Source organism: Lagenorhynchus albirostris, chromosome 12 (assembly GCF_949774975.1).
Source record: "Lagenorhynchus albirostris chromosome 12, mLagAlb1.1, whole genome shotgun sequence".
Lineage (NCBI taxonomy): Eukaryota > Metazoa > Chordata > Mammalia > Artiodactyla > Delphinidae > Lagenorhynchus > Lagenorhynchus albirostris.
In genome coordinates, this window is record NC_083106.1 from 76,759,967 (window position 1) to 76,780,828 (window position 20,862).

Consider the following 20,862-nt stretch of genomic DNA (forward strand, 5'->3'; position numbering starts at 1 on the left):
ATCTCCCTCTCCCTCTCTGCGCAAGCACAAAAGAAAGGCCATGTAAATACACAGAAAGAAGGTGGCTATCTGCAAGCCTGGAAGAGAGGCCTCACCTGATGGCACCTTAATCTTGGAGTTGCAGCATCCAGAACTGTGAGACAATAAATCTCTGTTGTTTAAGCCCACTCAGTCTATAGTATTCTGTTATGGCAACCCAAGCTGACTAATATATGGTCTTTGCATTTACATTACAAACTTGTTCCATAGAAATCAGCCTATCTTCCTCCTCACTTCATTCTAGGCAATGTTCAAAAGTTACTCTATCAAGTAACTTTTTCACCTACCTATCTCAAATTCCACCACTTATCTAAAATTGCAAGCTTCTTCACTGTGACACTTGTCACTCTCTATTTCCTGGACCTGCTTCACTTTTCCACATAGAGTTTATCACTACTTGAGACATTGTACATTTTATTATTTGACCACCAAGGACAGAATAAAAGCTTCATAATAATAAAATATTTTAATAGGAATACAAATTTAAGAATGATAAAGTATATAGAGACTTTGCAACTAGAAAAATCTGTTTTTTTAAAATCTACACTTTGGGGCTTCCCTGGTGGCCCAGTGGTTGAGAGTCCGCCTGCCGATGCAGGGGACACGGGTTCGTGCCCTGGTCCAGGAAGATCCCACATGCCGCGGAGCGGCTGGGCCCGTGAGCCATGGCCGCTGGGCCTGTGCGTCCGGAGCCTGTGCTCCACAATGGGAGAGACCACAGCAGTGAGAGGCCCGCGTACCGCAAAAAAAAAAAAAAAAAAAAAAAAGCAATAGTAATATTATTAATAATAATGTTACTGAATACAGTCAGGATTTCTTTGGAGTTCTGTTTGAACATCAGGGATGTATAGCCACAATATTAATTTAATGTAAATTAATTTGAAATAATTCTGTGTGTTCAAGACACCAACTAGATACATAATTAAGTTCATTGGTTTCATTTTGTTTTTGATTTTATTGTTGTTTTAAATCTCCGACTTAATTTTGTTTTATAATCATGTAAAACATTTACATGGTTCCAAAGTCAAATCTATAAAACAAGGTATATTTGGAGAAATCTAGCATCTATCCCTAACTCCTACACTGTTTCCTACACTTCCAACTAACTTCTTTTTAAAATTAGCTTTTGATATATCTTTTCATTAAAAAAAAAAACCTATATCCTCCCACCCTTCATAAATAAAGAGTAGCATACTATAAGCTCTGATCTGCACCTTGCTTTATTTACTTGATTACAGATCTTGGAAATCACTCTACACAATATTAAATAAGATCTTTCTTCCCCCCTGTACAGCTACGTACACTATAGTTGATTCAACCAGTTCATGACTGTTTCCAATCTTGTGCCATTTGTTACAAAAAGGACTGCATTTCATATACATGCATATATGTACATGTGACTAAAGATAGGAAAAAAGATTTAGGAGATGAACAAAAGTAGTACGGGAACGAATTTTCAGCTCTACTGAGCTATGCTAGGCACTTCATGTTATTTTTAAATTTACTCCCTCAAGAACCCTATCAGGAAGGAAATATATCCACTTATAGATCAGAGAGATTAAATTAACCGGGTCAAAGTTACAAAATGGAGCATAACTGGCACTTGACCTAAGACTAGGGCCAAGGTCTGTGCCTTTCTTTTTTTTTTTAACTATTTAAGATGGATGGAATAAGAACAAAGTCAGTCATATTTTCCAACTACATGGACAGTTTTAATAATCTACCTCAAAACCATGTCACATAATTGACACAAGAAGATACCTTTTAAAATTACAGTTCTGAAATATGCTCATGCTCACATTAAAAATATATGTGAAAAAAAAAAATATATATGTGAAAAATAACGGATTGATATCAGCAATACTAAAGGGAGTAAAATACTTACTTGGATCATTTAGGTCTGACAGGCTTGTTTTCCTCTCTTTCAGGCTTGTGATTTTGGCTACTTTTGCCCTAGGTAAAATGACTTTCCCATTAGTCTGTAAATTATTCTGTCCACTATCATCACAACTCACAATAATATCAACTGGAACCTTTCCCACACTGTTGCCATAAAACTTCTTGGCTGGTAATGTTGTGTTTTGTGACTTCTGTCCTCCAGAATTCTGATGAATTGATGTTCTTAATAATCCAGTAGATTCATTCAAAGTTACAGCTTGTCTGCAATTTCTTTGCAAATCCTTAGGAAAAGGAATACCACAACTTTGGCATTTGGTCTGGTTTTCTTTTTCTCTTCCACATTTTGGACAATATCCACACTGTTTAGAAGCCTTAAATTCCAAAAAATAAAAAATAAGGAAAGAAACAAAAGACTTTGGCATTTTATTTCAACATCATGGAACAACAACAACAGTAATCTCAAAATTAAATCTCCTACTTCCCATCATCATCACTATGGCTACCACAAAACCCTGAATGTTATTTGAGATTTAGCATCAGAATGCTGGAAGGAATGTTCAAACCATCTAGTCCAGCAGTCTTCAAATTGGACTATGTATATTCCTCAAGGGTTACATAAAGATTTTCTAAGGCATACAGGACATATATAATCTCAAGGGAATCAACATCTAGATCCTCAATTCACACATGTAACCTTTCCAAAAACTGATTTGATTATGCTTCTCATGTCAAAGCACCACCTGCCACAATTGTTCTTCTCATACTTAAAAGCAAAAAAAAAAAAAAAGAACACTAAACCCATCTTCCATTTGAAATATTACAAGGGTGCACCGCCTTGCGGTATAAAAATCACCAAACCAAGCAGGATAATTTTAAATGTTGGAAAAATGAATCAATTCTAAGTTCTGATTAACAAAAACTTTTACAAGATATTTATTTCTAAGACAGTACTTCAAAAATATTTTAAGGAAGGCCTAATCTAGGCCTCTTACAATTGTTATATCATTAAAAAATGTTTTTTGACAGTAGAGTGTCATGTAATTTTGAAGCATATAACATAGAAGGAGTTCAAGGTACTTGGTGATATTATTGTAATAAAACTCTTTCCATACTCATGTACCTATTTGTGAACAAGGTTCTGTAGCACTTATGTCTATAAGAAGGAAAATAAATATACAAATAATGCAAATGGTTGACCACGTCCTACTGTACCAGAAAGGGAAACCCATAAACAACAGAGCAGTCCCTATCTACATACTACACTCTAATCCTCTAAAAAATTATCTAAACCCCATTATTTTCATGATGAGCATAGACATATTTCCACCTCTAGCTAGGTTTAAAAAATATCATGGTACACTCAAAAAAGTTTAAATACGTTCATTTATGTGGGAGCTAGACCCCCATTTGCCACAGTGGGGATCAGCTATGTTTGAGCTAACTCTGCCTTTTAAGAATCGAGGATATGATCAAGCTGGGTTCAGCCTGTCTCCAATACTTTATTGTCTATAATAAAGGACATATTTCAGTAAAAAGAACCCCATGGAAAAGCAATACTTTCACATATTTTCTTTTATAAAATTGATACAGAAACAGAAAAAACACTTCTCTACTATTAAAATTTTTAATATTAAAATATAGAAGGAAATATATCATGAGCTATTATCATATGCCTTCCATCAGCTAAGAAACATGTATCTTAGAACTGTTTGCAACAATTAGGAGTAAAATGCAGATCAGCTGAACCAAACATGATATTAAATTTTTCATGATAAAAACTAGAGATTAAGAATTTTATCAACCTAGTGACCTAAAAACTAGAATCTCAATAATGCTCAATTACTTTTAGTAAAGTAGTAAATTTTCCTAACAATTGTATGTTAAGTATAATTTCTTTTGGGAAACAAAGATTAATTAAAGTGTCATTTCCTCCTTTTTGGTCAGTGGAAGACTTACAAAATAAAATAAATCCAAATTACATATCACATAGTTATCTGCCAGTCTCTACACAATAATAACCAACTATACTTAATAAGAAAGAGCCTGCCTTTGATGAGACACCACTGAGATAATGTCATACTGTGTAAATATTCTGAACTTTTTATAGTCTCATTAAATACCAAAGACCTTGTTTTCTTACAAGCAGTACATAGTGTGAAATTTCACAGACTACACATGGAAAGAAAAACCACTAATCTTATTCAAGAATTTAAAGTTACGTACAGGATGGCACCAATCTATTCTTTATCTCCACTAAGAAAAGCATAAGTAGCATGGGAGTAAACATAAAAAGGAAGAAAATATATATTAGATGTTAAAAAAAAAATTCTGAGGTTTTTAGCTTGCATGCCTAATGGAGAAAGGATGATGTGTCTGGGAAGGAGCTTTCTTCCTCTCTCCTCCTTTCCCTGGGTCAAGCAGTGGGCCAAGCACTGTGGGGAAGGCCAGTATGTCCCAAGCCGACCTTAGGCTGGCATGTCAGAGGACTGGGCACGTAAAAAGCACCGGAGCAGATAAGTAAATACACTGGAGACGATGGGAGACAGGTTTCTCACTGTCAGAGAAGGCAGTCACAAACATGCAACATACAAAAGGCTAAAGTAAACACTGTGGTGTTGGACTAGAAATGGAATTGTCAATGTAAACTCGTAGATTTTAATAAGTACTGAATATTAACACATACGCACACAAATATTTCCTAGTTCAGTCGCTGAGAGGGCCTATAAATGTGACACCCAGTAGCAATGAGCACAACTATTGCCCAAATATCTTCCCTCCACTTATAGAAACAATGGCTCCTTGGGAGAAATGCATGACTAGGGCTGATGCAGAGAAAATACAAAGAAGTCTAGACCATCTGGTTATACCATAAAGTAAGTACTCAAATAATGATGGCAATATGTCAAAAAGAAACAGTAGCCAGCTTGAAGAACTTTCCATGGGCCAAGTCTGGGACAGTTTGAGCATCAAAATGAAAAATGATAGTTATGGAGTATAACCGTTTTGTGTAAAATAAGAATCTATGTGTCTAAGCTGATAAAAACAGAAAAATATATAAGTAAACGTGGGATAAGAAAAAACTCTTATTAATAAATGAGTATAGGGACTTTCCTGGTGGCGCAGTGGTTAAGAATCTGCCTGCCAATGCAGGAGACCCAGGTTCAAGCTCTGGTCTGGGAAGATCCCACATGCCGTGGAGCAACTAAGCCCGTGTACCACAACTACTGAGCCCATGATCTAGAGCTGGCAAGCCACAACTACTGAGCCTGTGCTGCAACTACTGAAGCCCACATGCTGCAACTACTGAAGCCCGTGTGCCTAGAGCCCGTGCTCCACAACAGGAGAAGCCACGGTAATGAGAAGCCCACTCGCCACAACTAGAGAAAGCCCATCCACAGCAACAAAGTCCCAACGCAGCCAAAAATAAATAAGTAAAATAAATAAATGAGTATAGAAATATCTATTAAAAATATCTACTAAAATACCGGGAAAAATCTAGAAGAGTACATCTTAAAAGTGAGTAATGTGAAAATCAACATTATATACTTCCCGATATGATGCAATAAGATCATAGCATCACTTCTGAGGATTCTTGAAAAATGTATAAATCATGATGAACCATTAGACAAACCCAACTTGAGGTACAAAGAGGCCTATATTCCTTACAAATATCAAGGTTATTAACGAGAAGGGAATATCAAGGAATTATTCCAGATTAAAGACGACTGAAGATCATGACAACTAAATGTACATGATCCTGAACTGGATCCTGTTCCCATAAAGGACACTGGTTAGGGAAAATCTGAGTGAAGTTTGTGGATTAGATGATAATTTTGGATCCATGTTAATTAAAAATATTTGACAGTTGTACTCTGGTTATATAGGAGAATTTTTTTTTTTTTAAGGAAACACACACTAAAGTATTATATAGTAAATGGGCATTCTGCCTTACTTATACTCAAATGGTACAGAAAAATACACACACACACACACACACACACACACACACACAAAGGAAGGCAGAGTGAGGGAGAACAATAAAGCAAATGTGGAAAACTGGGGAATTAAATGGAATAATATGTGGATACTTATCATTTTTTCTATAAATTTAAACTTATTTCTAAAAACTTCTGATTGAGAGCAATCATTTGAAGTATGCTGCAGGGAGGTACTTACAAATTCTTTTCAGAAAGATATACATTCTGGATTTTTGATAATTGAAAAATGATCTAGTGAAGGCAGAAAAGTTTGCCTACATAACTTTTCTAGTTCTCTTCCAGTCCTATTCAAAAGGTCACCTAGAATTTAATAAATACTAAAAATAATATTAATAAAAATACCAATTGATTAGCAACAAAGAATAATTTCTCTACCCACCTCTAAATCAGTTAAACATTTTTTGGAAGCAGGAGACAGAGAATGTGGGGTAGACTGACATGTACTACTGTGACGTTTCTGTGCAACTTTCCTTTTAATTTCAGAATCCAGGTGTGATTCAGACTCTTCTGTTTTTTTCATTATACGATCTAAAGGAGGGGAAAAAAAAGTACTGCAATTAAACTTTATAAATTCCTCATGATCTTTTGCTATGAAAAAATACTAACTTATATTATCAAATTATGTTTTAGTTAAAATAAACTAATGTTTCAATATGTACAATAAAGAAAAACAGAACTTTAGGTCAGAGCCAGTGGCCATCTCCTGGTTGCTCCTGCCTTTTCTTTACCAGGATCTCTCTGCCAGCCCCCAAACTGTGGACCATTTTCATCAAGTGTACCAATATTCTCTTCAGCTTATTCTGTGTAACTAAGGCAGAAGAGCACTTCCTGCACTGAATCTCTCTCTCTTTCTCTCTCTCTCTCTCACACACACATACACACACATTTTTTTCTCCCCTAAGTTGGTTACTCTTCTTAGATTGGTAATGAGAAAAATTTGAATTCAAACATTGGGTACAACTGTTTAGATAAAGGAAACTAAACTAATTCTCGATTTAATGGTTTTTTAAATTTAAGACACACAAAAGAGAATTTTCTTCATTATTTTTCAATGTAAATTCAATCATTTTCATTTCTAATTAATTCATAATTCGAATTTTTAAATGATTTAATGAACGCCAAACAGAACAATTTAAAATTTATTACAATCTGACTTCATCAGCAAAGAAAACTGAACACGTTTCTAAAACAAAAGTTAATGAATCTACAAACTAAAATACTCTACCTGCAAAATTCCAAGTTTGTTAAATACTTCCGTTTTCCTATCTTTTACATCCTCTTATCTTCTGATTTTTTTTAAATAAGGAGATCATCTACACATAAAAATTAGCATTATCTTTCTGAGCTTGGTATACAATACTATCTTAAGAAACCCATGCAATTACTCTGGTTTAGTGCAATCACAGAGTCCCACTGAGTGACTCCACCTTCCCATCCATTGTCCAGTCTGAACACCTTTATTTTCCTGGACACCAAAGCTAGAAATCTGAGTAAGCGTTGACTTGTCCTTGTGTCTCCTTTCTCACAGTCAAGTGAATTCTAACAGCTCTAACTAACAGCTAACTAACTAACTTCTAACTAACAGCTCTTGAACTCATTCCTTCCTCTCCAACTCCACTGCCACTATATTTCAGATGCTTAACTCCTACCTAAAATGATCTCCCTCACTCCAATTTTGCTTGCTTCAAATCCTTCTCCCCTACTGCCAAGGTCATCTTTCAAATATGATTCTACCATTCTAATGCTTAAAATCTTTCAATGATTCCATTAGCTAAGGAAAAAAGTCTAAACTCCGTATCCTGCCAAGCAGAAGGCTGCACTGATGTTCCAGTCTTAATTCCAAAAATACTATACCTCAAATACGTGCATTTCTCCAGGATGTTTTCTTTCACCCTCTTATATATATGCTGTTCTCTTCACAAGCAAAGCCCTCCCTACTTATCTAGTAAATTCAAACTATTCTTTGTTACGAAGCTACCTCTATCCCACACGAAGCATGATGAAGCAAATACTCAGAGCTTCCACAGCACTTTATCCATACTGCTGTTAGTACTCATTTTATTTTAAGCTAATTATTTGCACTGATCTGTTTCCTCTCATTATACTGTCAGCTCTGGAAGAGCAGAAATCATGTTTTAGTCACCTGTTTTCTCAGAGTTTAGAAACTGTACAAGGCAGGGGCTGAAAAAGTGTTTACTGGATTAATGAATCACATCAGAAAAGACTATATGACACATTCAAAAAAGATGAAATCACATGGTTGAAAGGAAGGGATGTTAGTACTATGTCACCTCGGAAAATGTCTTAACTCTGTCACACAGAGAAACTGATACAGTCGCAGATCTAGAAACATAAGGATTCAGCTAGGGAGAGGAAAGGAAAGCTGCTCCCAAGAATACCTGAGGTTACAGACCAGCTGCTCCAGTCAAAGCACCTAGCTGTTAGCTATATTCCTATGAAGGCTAACTTACTTTGTTAGATGGACTGGATATAAAAAGCAGTTTCCATACAAATGAGTATTAAAGAACTAGAATGTGGCACTAAGTAAAAAAGGAGGCAGACAAGATTTGGAATTCAGAAAATACACATTGGTTGTGTGTGGAATACACAACCAATTATTGGCATAATTTAATTTACAGAGACAGCTGTCTTAAAACATGGGTTTTTTTTTTTCTCCTCCAACTTTTCTTGGTCTTGCTAATTAAATTTTTGTACGTACACAAGAGAGCTTTTTCCTTTTAAACGTATTTTAGGAATCTTTGTAATCCCCACAATATCACTGCAAATCATTTTGCTCAAGTATGTCTCTATATCATTTTCCTGCCAGGCCCTACTCAGAGACTGACATTTTAAAAACTATTATCATTTCAATCCTGATCATATACTCACACTCTTCTCTCCACTACAGCTATCTCATCATGTCTATGTCACATTTTTCTCTATCTCTTAACACAATTAACAAGGCGGGAAACAAGGGGTCCAAGCCCTGAGAGAAACTGAAAATTTTTATTGATAATAGAGAAAAACATTGTTTATATGTACCACATCTTCTTTATCTATTCCTCTCTCAATGGACATTTAGGTTGCTTCCACGTCCTGGCTATTGTAAATAGCGCTGCAATGAACATTAGGGTACACGTATCTTTTCGAATTGTGGTTTTCTGAGGGTATATGCCCAGGAGTGGGATTGCTGGATCACGTGGTAGCTCTGTTTTTAGTTTTTTAAGGAATCTCCATACTGTTCTCCACAGTGGCTATACTAATTTACATTCCCACCAACAGTGTAGAAAGGTTTCTTTTTCTTCACACCCTCTGCAGCATTTATTGTTCGTAGATTTTTTTTGATGATGGCCACCTCATTGTACTTCTCTAATAATTAGTGATGTTAGCATCTTTTCATGTGCTTTTTGGCCATCTGTATGTTTTGGTCTTCTTTGGAGAAATGTCTATTTAGATATTCTGCCCATTTTCTGATTGGGTTGTTTGTTTTTTTGTTACTGAGCTTCATGAGCTGTTTGTATATTTTGGAGATTAATCCCTTGTCGGTCGCTTCATTGGCAAATATTTTCTCCCATTCTGTGGGTTGTTTTTTCGTTTTGTTTATTGTTTCCTTTGCTGTGCAAAAGCTTTTAAGTTTAATTAGGTCCCATTTGTTTTTGTTTTTGTTTTCATTACTTTAGGAGGTGGATCGAAAAAGATCTTGCTGCGATTTATGTCAAAGAATGTTCTCCCTATGTTTTCCTCAAAGAGTCTTATAGTACTGAGCCTTACATTTAGGTCTTTAATGCATTTTGAGTTTATTTTTGTGTATGGTGTTAAAGAATGTTCCAATTTCATTTTTTTACATGTAGCTGTCCAGTTTTCCTAGCACCATTTATTGAAAGAGACTTGTCTTTCCTCCATTGTATAGTCTTGCCTCCTTTGTTGTAGATTAATTGACTGTAGGTGCGTGGGTTTATCTCTGGGCTTTCTATCCTGTTCCATTGATCTATATATCTGTTTTTGTGCCAGTACGATACTGCTTTGATGACTGCAGCTTTGTAGTATAGTCTGAAGTCAAGGAGCCTGATTCCTCCAGCTCCATTTTTCTTTCTCAAGATTGCTTTGACCATTCAGGGTCTTTTGTGTTTCCATACAAATTTTAAGATTTTTTTGTTCTAGTTTTGTGAAAAATGCCACTGGTAATTTGACAGGGATTGCATGAATCTGTAGTTTGCCTTGGGTAGTATAGTCTTTTTTTTTTTTTTTGCGGTACGTGGGCCTCTCACTGTTGTGGCCTCTCCTGTTGCGGAGCACAGGCTCCGGACACACAGGCTCAGCGGCCATGGCTCACGGGCCTAGCCGCTCCGTGGCATGTGGGACCTTCCCAGACCGGGGCACGAACCCGTGTCCCCTGCATCGGGCAGGTGGACTCTCAACGACTGCGCCACCAGGGAAGCCCATGTATAGTCATTTTTGACAACAATGATTCTTCCAATCCAAGAACATGGTATATCTTTCCATCTGTTTGTGTCATCTTCGATTTCTTTCATCAACGTCTTATAGTTTTTGGAGTACAGGCCTTTTGTCTCCTTAGGCAGGTTTATTCCTAGGTGTTTTATTCTTTTTGTTGCAATGGTAAATGAGATTGTTTCTTTACTTTCTCTTTCTTATATTTCATTGTTAGTGTACAGAAATGCAACAGATTTCTGTGTGTTAATTTTGTATCCTGCAACTTAACCAAATTCATTAATGAGCTCTAGTAGTTTTTTGTAGCATCTTTACGATTTTCTATGTATAGATACATGCACTTCAATGTGGATAGCAGCACTATTTACAATAGCCAAGACATGGAAGCAACCTAAGTGTCTACTGACAGATGAACGGATAAAGGAGATGTGGTACATATATACAATGGAATATTACTCAGCCATAAAAAGGAATGAAATAATGTTATTTGCAGCAACACGGATGGACCTAGAGATTGTCATATTGAATGAAGTAAGTCAGACACAGAAAGACAAATATCATATAATAACGCTTATATGTGGAATCTAAAAAGATGGTACAGATGAAATTATTTACAAAACAGAAATAGAGTCACAGATATAGAAAACAATCTTATGGTTACTAGAGGGGCAGGGGGAGGGTTAAATTGGGAGATTGGGACTGACAAATATACCCTACTATACACAAAATAGATAACAAAAAACAAACAAAAAACCAAAAAAACCACAGAACCAATATATAAAGTACCCAAAGAGCTAATGTTAAATAAGCTAATACTATGAATTGGCTCACTAATTACTTCGAGAAAATTAATTTTGGAGAAATTAATTTTGAGAAATCAGGTAAAAAGGAAATTGCTTTCCCAACTTAAAGGTTTATACCCCCTAAGATGGCATTTTAAATATTGCCTTCAACGTTGTACTTAATCCTCATTTACGGTCTAAAAATCCCAACCCTGTAATCATTTCGTGGGCTCAATTAAATAATGTTCTAGCAATCAGTAATCTCAGATTTCTGCACCTGCACCTCACCTGAAAATATAAAATGTTCATACTGAACACCTAATGTTCATATGTTCCCCCAAAGCTTATTTTACAACAGTTTATATATACCAGTATACCCTTCTTCATTGAATTTACATCTGTAATATGGAAGCTCTTCTGTATCACTGTGTTATTACAAAATGATTTTAAGAGGTTTTTAGATTTTTAAGAAAATAAATTTTGGCACCAAAAACGGGGAAAAAAAAAAGATAATAGAGAAAAACGATTTTAAAATCTTGACCTCCTAAATCAAGATTATCTATAAGGAACTAAAGGAAAGAGACAAAAAATGCAAAGAATATTATAAGCATGCACAGAGTGAGTAAACAGGAGGTCAATCTGTAGAGAGGAGAGGATAACCAAAGAGAAACAAAAGATTTTTCTCCTGTATGGACTCTCTGATGAATGAGAAGATGTGAATGCTGACTGAAGCCCTTCCCACACTGTTCACATTTATAGGGTTTCTCTGCAGTATGTACTCTTTGGTGAGTGTGAAGTTTGGAACTCTTGCTGAAGCCCTTCCCACATTCATGACAAGTATAGGGCTCCCCCCCCGCCCCCGTATGGACCCTCTGATGAATGCGAAGATCTGAGCTGTGACTAAAGTCCTTCCCACAGTCGTCACATTTGTAAGGCTTCTCTCCTGTGTGCACCCTCTAACGGATTTGAAGATTTGAGTGCTGGGTAAAGCCCTTACCACAGTCATCACATTTATAGGACTTTTCTTCCGTGTGGACTAACTGATGAATTCGAAGATCTGAACTCTGACTGAAGCCCTTACCACACTCATCACACTTACATGGTTCTTCTCCTGTGTGGACTCTCTGATGAACGTTAAGTACTGAACTCCGACTAAAACTCTTACCACGCTGATCACACTTAAAAGGCTTCCCTCCTATATGAAGCCTCTGGTGAATGTGAAGTAATGAATTTCTACTGAGGTCCTTATCAAAAAAAGAAAATGCAAAGAATGACATTAATTAGACGTTTTAAGATGAAACTTCTGAAACCAACGTGATGTGGAAGTATGGCAAATGACTGACAGTGTATGGGAAACTAGAGTAGATCTACAAAGAGACAATAAGCATAAATAAGTTAATGTCAATGTCAGGATTAAGAAATTCCTTTGGGATTCTATCTTCCATGGAAAGAGAAAAACACTTGAGAAGATTATGACAATTCATGTGAAAATTAACTAGCTTCAAATTATAGCCAGAAACATAATATGGCAAAAGATTTAAAACCTGACTGGTCCAGGAATGGCAAATGCCTAACAACAAGAGGCTCATGGAAGTTTTAGCAGCTAACTGATCATGGAAGTCATTTTTGCTAAACTGTGCCAAACCCTCAACAAAGTACTCCAGGGAGGTACTTGAGATGAAACCTATGTGACACTCTTGCTTTCACTGAATGCCCCCTTCTGGGGATGAGAAGGTGAATACTGAGTGTTTACCCAAGACCACACAAAACAAACACCAAGATTAACACGAGACACCATAAAGCTCCTGGCAGAGAACACAGGCAAAGCATTCTCCGACATAAATAGTACCAATGTTTTCTTAGGTCAGTCTCCCAAGGCAATAGAAGTAAAAGCAAAAAGAAACAAATGGGACCTAATCAAACTTATAAGCTTTTGCACAGCAAAGGAAACCATCAACAAAACAAAAAGACAACCTATGGACGGGGAGAAAATATTTTCAAATGATGCAACCAACAAGGGCTTAATTTCCAAAATATACAAACAGCACATATGACTCAATAACGAAAAAAACCAAACAATCCAATCAAAAACCAGGCAGAGGACAAAGACATTTCTCCAAAGAAGTTATACAGATGGCCAATAGGCACATGAAAAGATGCTCAACATCACGAATTATCAGAGAAATGCAAATCAAAACTACAATGAGGAATCACTGTACACCAGTCAGAATGGCCATCATTAAGAAGTCCACAAACAAGAAATGATGGAGAGGGTGTGGAGAAAAGGGAACCCTCCTTCACTGTTGGTGGAAATATAAATTGGTGCAGCCACTATGGAGAACAGTATGGAGGTTCCTTAAAAAACTAAAAATAGAATTACCATATGACCCAGCAATCCCATTCCTGGGCATATATCCAGAGGAAACTCTCATTCAAAAAGATACATGCACCCCAATGTTCACAGCACCACTATTTACAACAGCCAAGACACGGAAGCAACCTAAATGTCCATCAACAGATGAATGTATAAAGAAGATTGATATGTGTATACACACACACACACACACACACACACACACACACACACACACACACACACACACACACTGGAATACTACTTCCCCATAAAAAAAGAATGAAATAACCTCATTTGCAGTAACATGGATGGACCTAGAGATTATCATACTAAGACAAAACAAATATCATATGATATCACATATATGTGGAATCTAAAATATAATACAAATGCACTTATTAAAAAAACAAAACAAAAAACAGAAACAGATTCACAGACAGAGAAAACAGATTTATGGTTACCAAAGAGGAAAGTGGGGAAGGGATAAATTAGGAGTTTGGGATTAGCAGATACAAAGTACTATATATAAAATAGATAAACAACAAGACAAGGCCCTATTACAGGGCACAGAGAACTATATTCAATATCTTATAATAACTTATAATGGAAAAAATATGAAAAAGAATATATATTTATAACTGAATCACTTTGCTGTACACCAGACACTAACACAACAGTTGTAAATCAACTATATACGTCAATGAAAAAAAAAAAAAGATTGGGATATTTTGCTGGATTTTCTAGCTTAATGTCTTTTTAATATACCACACTATTTCCAGATACACAGCAAAGGTAAGAATATGGAAGATATTATGAGACAAGTAAAAGTGATTAATAGGTTGGATCTTTAGAATAAATTTTAAAACCTAAACTTAAAAAAAAATGTCCTCCATAAAAAGAACATTTATAGTAGCTTTACTCATAATCTTAAAACAAACAAACAAACAAAAAACCCCTGGATGGGCTTCCCTGGTGGCGCAGTGGTTGAGAGTCCGCCTGCCGATGCAGGGGACACGGGTTTGTGTCCCGGTCCGGGAAGACCCCACATGCCGCGGAGCGGCTGGGCCCGTGAGCCATGGCCGCTGAGCCTGCGCGTCCGGAGCCTGTGCTCCGCAACGGGAGAGGCCACAGCAGTGAGAGGCCCCCGTACTGCAAAAACAAAAAAACCCTGGAAACAACTCAGGTGTCCATCATCAGGAGAATGATAAGCAAACTGATACAGCCATACAATGGAACACTAAAGTAACAAATTACTAATGCATGCAACAACATGGGTGAATCTCAAAAAAACTATCCAGAGTGAAAAGACTTACAACAAAGAGTACACATTGTATTATTCCACTTATATGAAAATAGTTACCTTTGAAGGGGCAGGGATGAGGAGTAACTGAAAGGAACATGAGGGAACTTTCTGCAGTGATGATATCATTTGTACTATGTCTTCCCAGGGCTTTGGGTTAGTAAGGTATGTGTACTTGTCAAAATGTACTTAACTGTACACTTACGACTTGTGCATTTCATTGTATGTAAATTTTATTTCAAAAAAGAAAAAGAAAACTAAAACATATATTGAACTCTAGATAATGATATGCCTGCTGAAGTGTTTAGGAGTAAACTGTACTGGTGTCTGTAACTTACTTAAAATACACTGGAAAAAAATAAGATGTTTATATATAAATGGATGATTAGATACACGGATATGTGATAAAGTTAAGTATAGAAAAGTGTTAACTGTAGAATCTATGTAGTAGATATATGTGTATTCACTGTGAAAGTCTTTCAACTTTTTGGTATCTTTGAAAATTTTCATAATAGAAGTCGGAGGTGGGGTGGGGCAAGGACAGCCCTTAACTTTTTTGTTTGAAAATTTAGTCGTGATATTACTAATCTGCCGGAAACTATATACCTCAAGGATAGTTAGAACACAAACAACTATCTTTATTATGGTTATTTATTTGCTTTTAAGTTATTTCTATCATCTGTCAAAAGAGAAAGACTAATTAGAAAAACAGCTGGTTTTCTCCATCGTGTAGCTGTTACTATGACTGGTTTTCAGTATAGAATAAAATGGCAGTCATATATCACATTCTCATTACAACCTCCTTAAAAATCACTTTTGTCTATGCGAAATATGTGATAAACAGGCAAAGGAGACAACAGGCAGACATGAATAAAAGAAGAAATCCAAATGGCCACTGAACACATAAAATGCTTCGTCAGTAATGAGGAAATTTTTAAAAAACCAAATACTACCTCCCTATCAGCCTGGCAAAGCCTGAAGGATAGTAATATCTACTGTCGCTGAGGAGCATGTGAGAAAACAGGCATACTCAGATCCTGCTTGCTGGGAGCTGACACCCTTTACAGAAAGCATTTTGGCAGTAATATATCAGAAGTCTTTAAAATGTGCATAAACTTTGTCCTTATAATTTTATTTCTAGGGATTTGACCTAAGTAAATAATAGATAAAATACATAATATGAGCTAAATTATTAATAATAAATATCAAAACATTAAAAAACTAAATTATGGTACAGAAATATAGTGGGTCACTATGCATTCATGAAAAAAATGACCACAGAGACTTGGCTACATTAACTTGTCAAGTCCACTATATATAAATTCATCTATTTGATTCTTAAACTTCCCTTAATTGTGTTTTTCATTCTGGTTTTCTTCTGATATTCCAATATCTTTTAATGAGAGTATAGAAACCGGATAATAATGTAACAAAGTAAGAAGCAAGTTACAGAACAGTAAACATAGTATAAACGCATTTAAAAAAAAAAAAGGGTATATATGCATAGAAGTCTAGCAAGTTATATGTTAAAGTACCAGGAGAAGATACCCTGACTGGTTAAGAGTGAGCGGATATTTTTCTTCTGCACGAGTTAAATAGTGCTAAGTCAGGTGATTTAGGTTGAAATCATAATGTAATTACATTAAGAATATAATTAAATGTTCACTCAGAGACAGTATATAACGTCTATTAATTCTCTGACAAGAACACAAAGAACAGACTGGAAAACAAAAAGGAAGTTTAAGAAACGAATGAATAGAGAAAAAAATAAGAGATCTTAATTTATAGTTATATGTTGTTATTTTACATACTTAGAAAAAATATAAGAACACCAAACAAAAAAGCAATAGGATATCTGATCTATCCAAAAATTATACTTAATAGTTTACAAGCTTTAATTTAATCCTAGAGAACTGCTTATCAATGCTCGTTAGCTTAGTGCTAATAAATGGCTATAATTCATATTAAGCGCTTCTTAAATGCAAAATAAAGGAGAAAAACAATAATAAAGGAAGTTACTTTAAGTGTTAAGAACTATAAAAAGACAGTGATTTCTTTTTAGGAGAAAATTATTCCAGGTGCTATGCCAGTAACTATTGATCCTGGGGTTTGAAATCTCACCATTTTAAAAACTAACTCCGGGCTTCCCTGGTGGTGCAGTGGTTGAGAATCTGCCTGCCGATGCAGGGGACACGGGTTTGAGCCCTGGTCTGGGAAGATCCCACATGCCGCGGAGCAACTGGGCCCGTGAGCCACAGCTACTGAGCCCGAGTGTCTGGAGCTTGTGCTCCGCAGCAAGAGAGGCCGCCACAGTGAGAGGCCCGCGCACCGCGATTAACAGTGGCCCCCGCTCGCCACAACTAGAGAAAGCCCTCGCACAGAAACGAAGACCCAACACAGCCAAAAATAAATAAATTTATTTAAAAAAAAAATAACTATCTCCAAAGGAAATCCTAAAATAAAATGCAATCTTTATGCAACAATATATGCAATATTGTTATAGCACTGTCATTCATACTATACCCAAGTATACATGTACCTACCTAACACAAAGCAGCTGTAGTTTACAAGCTAAATATACCAATATCCCTTTCCCAAAGTTTACAAATATTACCTGTCCACATGATTGTGTGTGTGTGTATATATATATATTTGGGGCTGGCCAAAAAGTTCATTCGTTTTTTCCATAGGATGCCTCTAGTAGCTTAGTTGTCTTTAAATTCATTTGAAACAATATTGTTAGACTGTGTTGTGACAGCTGTCATATCAGTGTGCATTTAAAAAAAACTTATCAAAATTGGTGAATTTTTGTGTGGCCATTTTAATATTGAAGATGGAAGAAAAATGCAACATTTTTGGCACATTATGCTTTATTATTTCAAGAAAGGTTAAAAACGCAAATGAAACGAAAAAAAGATTTGTGCAATGTATGGGGAAGGTGCTGCGATTGAGCGAATGTGTCAAAAGTGGTTTGTGAAGTTTCGTGCTGGAGATTTCTTGCTGGACAATGCTCCACAGTCAGGTAGACCACTTGAGGTTGATAGCAATCAAATCGAGACATTAATTGAGATCAATCAACATTATACTACGCGAGAGATAGCCAACATACTCAAAATATCCACATCAAGAGTTGAAAATCATTGGCACCAGCCTGGTTATGTTAATTGCTTTGATGTTTGGGATCCACAGAAGTTAAGCGGAAGAAACCTTGAGCGTATTTCTCCATATGATTCTTGTAACGAAAACGTTCCATTTTTAAAACAAATCGTGACGGGCTATGAAAAGTGGGTACTGTACACTAATGTGGAATGGAAGAGATCATGGGGCAAGTGAAATGACGCACCACCAACCACACCAAAGGCAAGTCTTCATCCAAAGAAGGTGATGTTCTGTATATGGCGGGATTGGAAGGGAGTCCCCTATTATGGGCTCCTTCTGGAAAACCAAACGATTAATTCTAACAAGTACTGCTCCCAATTAGACCAACTGAAAGCAGCACTCAACGACAAGCATCCGGAATTAGTCAACAGAAAACGCATGATCTTCCATCAGGATAACGCAAGACCGCATGTTCCTCTGATGACCAGGCAAAAGCTGTTACAGCTTGGCTGGGAAGTTCTGATTCATCCGCCGCATTCACCAGACATTGCACCTTTGTATTTACATTTATTTTGGCCTTTACAAAATTCTCTTAATGGAAAAAATTTCCATTCTCCGGAAGACTGTAAAAGGCAACTGGTACAGTTCTTTGTTCGAAAAGATAAAAAGTTTTGGGAACATGGAATTATGAAGTTGCCTGAAAAATGGCAGAAGGTAGTGGAACAAAAGGGTGAATACATTGTTCAATAAAGTTCTTGGTGAAAATGAAAAATGTGTCTTTTATTTTTGCTTAAAAACCAAAGAAACTTTTTGGCCAACCCTATATATATATATAGATATAGATACAGATAGATAGATACACATATATACACACACACACACACATATATAACATATATATGTTATATATATATGTATATGTGTATATATATATGTATGTGTGTATATATATATGTATGTAAGTATGTATTTACACACACACTTTATTATGAGTCCACAGGCATAAACTGAATAGGTAAGTAAAGGAGACGGTACAGCTCTTTCCTACAAAAGAATTTCAATTAATAAATGTAAAAGAAATGAAGAAAACAGAAAATTACCATTAGATAAACACCAAGTAATAATTGTTGCCAGCAAGATCCACCAATAGATGCAAAATCAGTGGGTGCAATTTTGAGGAAAAAGAGGGTATCTGCATAGTGTCAGAGTATCTCTCCCAAGATCTTTATTAAGTACAAAGGGAAAAAAAATAATTCTACAGTGGAGAAACCCAGCAGAAACCACCTAACCAAGGTATCATGTTTAACATCACCAGCAGTAAGACAAATCAACATCATACAACCCCTGATATAATGTGTAGAAAAAGACACAACATCACTTTCATGAAAGTCTTGCCAAAAATGCATAGCCTCAATCTAATCATAAGATAACATCATATAAACTTCCAAACAGAAAGGCATTCTATGAAGTAACTGTCCATTACTCTTCAAAATTGTCAAGGAAACTTAGGAGATGTGACAAACAAATGCAATGTAAGATCCCAAACTAGATCTTAGAACAGAAAAAAGTTACCAGTGAAAAACTGGTGAAATGAGACCAAGGTCTGTTGCTTAGTTAAGAATGTTATACCAATGCCAATTTCTTAGTTTTGTAAATGTACCATGATTGTAACATGTTAACATTAGGAGCAGCTGGGTAAAGGGTAAATGAGTCCTATTTTAATAACTTTTCAGTAGTCTAAAATGATTTCAAAATAAAAAGTTTTTCTTAAAAAAAGGTTATTCTTATCTACTTAATGAATATTATTGAATAAACAAAAAATTTTTCAAAAAAGTCTGGGGCTGATTGGTATCTAAAACCATATAATGGGCCAAATCACTTAACTTACTGAAATGCATCTGTGTAAAGGGAATGATAATAGTACTTATTGTGCAGTTCTTCCCTGAGGATTAGGAGTAAGTTTCTTTCTGATCTAAGGAGAAAATAGTAAAGCACAGTAGTTAAGAGAATGCATGGCCTTTAGCATTAAATAGACCTGGATTCCAATACTAGTCTGTGTCCTTGAGCAAGTTGTGTAATCCCTCCGAGCCTCAATTTCCTCCTCTGTACAAAATGTAGGTAAAGTTGAATTTAGCTTATTGAGATCTTGGGTAGGGAGCCACGATAAAAACAAATAATGAATGTAAAGCAACTGACTCAGCATCTAGGGCAGATTAAGAATTCAATAAAGGTTTAAGGTATGAATGTTAAAGAGGCTAATCATTATTACTACACTTAATAAACTTAGTGAACAGAACTATGCATTGTGAAGTATAATAATTCACATTCATAACTGCAAAGTTGTTAAGAAAGGATGAAGCTAAGTTTGGAATATACTCTTTATAAAATAGGATATGTTCAATATATGCATAAAAGAGTTTCACCCAAACTAAAAGAAAAATATAGGTGCTTCAAAAAAAAAAAAAAAAAAAAAACCAGAAACAACAAACTGCTGGCAGTCAGGAAAACCTAGCTGCTATCTATTTATGCTGCGCCGGGTCTTAGTTGCAGCATGCAGGATCTTTAGTTGTGGCATGCAGACTTCTTAGTTGCGGCACGTGGACTCTTAGTTGCGGCATGTGAGCTCTTTAGTTGTGGCATGCATGCGGGATCTAGTTCCCCAACCAGGGATTGAACCCGGGCCCCTGCACTGGGAGCACGGAGTCTTACCCACTGGAGCTGCTTAAAATCACTAGACTTTGGATAATAAGAGCCCCTAGTCCTATTTAAATAAGCAAAGTCCTATGGGATTAAGAGATACAAACTACTATTCGTAAAATATACAAGCAACAAGGATATATTCCATAGCACAGGGAATTACAGCCATTATCTTGTAATAACTTAATAAAGAATAACCTGTAAAAATACTGAATCACAATGCTGTACATCTGAAACTAATAT

At 35.9% G+C, this 20,862-nt stretch overlaps 1 protein-coding gene across 7 annotated transcripts in view; it reads right to left on the minus strand.

The window, feature by feature from the left end:
- SENP6 (SUMO specific peptidase 6) overlaps nucleotides 1–20,862 on the minus strand; it is a 102,814-nt gene that overhangs the window by 36,374 nt on the left and 45,578 nt on the right. For all 7 annotated transcript variants that reach the window (XM_060167419.1, XM_060167417.1, XM_060167418.1 and 4 more), the window contains 2 exons: nucleotides 6,316–6,464; nucleotides 1,925–2,309 (listed from right to left, as the gene is read on the minus strand). In XM_060167419.1, coding sequence (XP_060023402.1) covers nucleotides 1,925–2,309; nucleotides 6,316–6,464 — 534 coding nt within the window. The remainder of the gene's footprint in view (nucleotides 1–1,924; nucleotides 2,310–6,315; nucleotides 6,465–20,862) is intronic.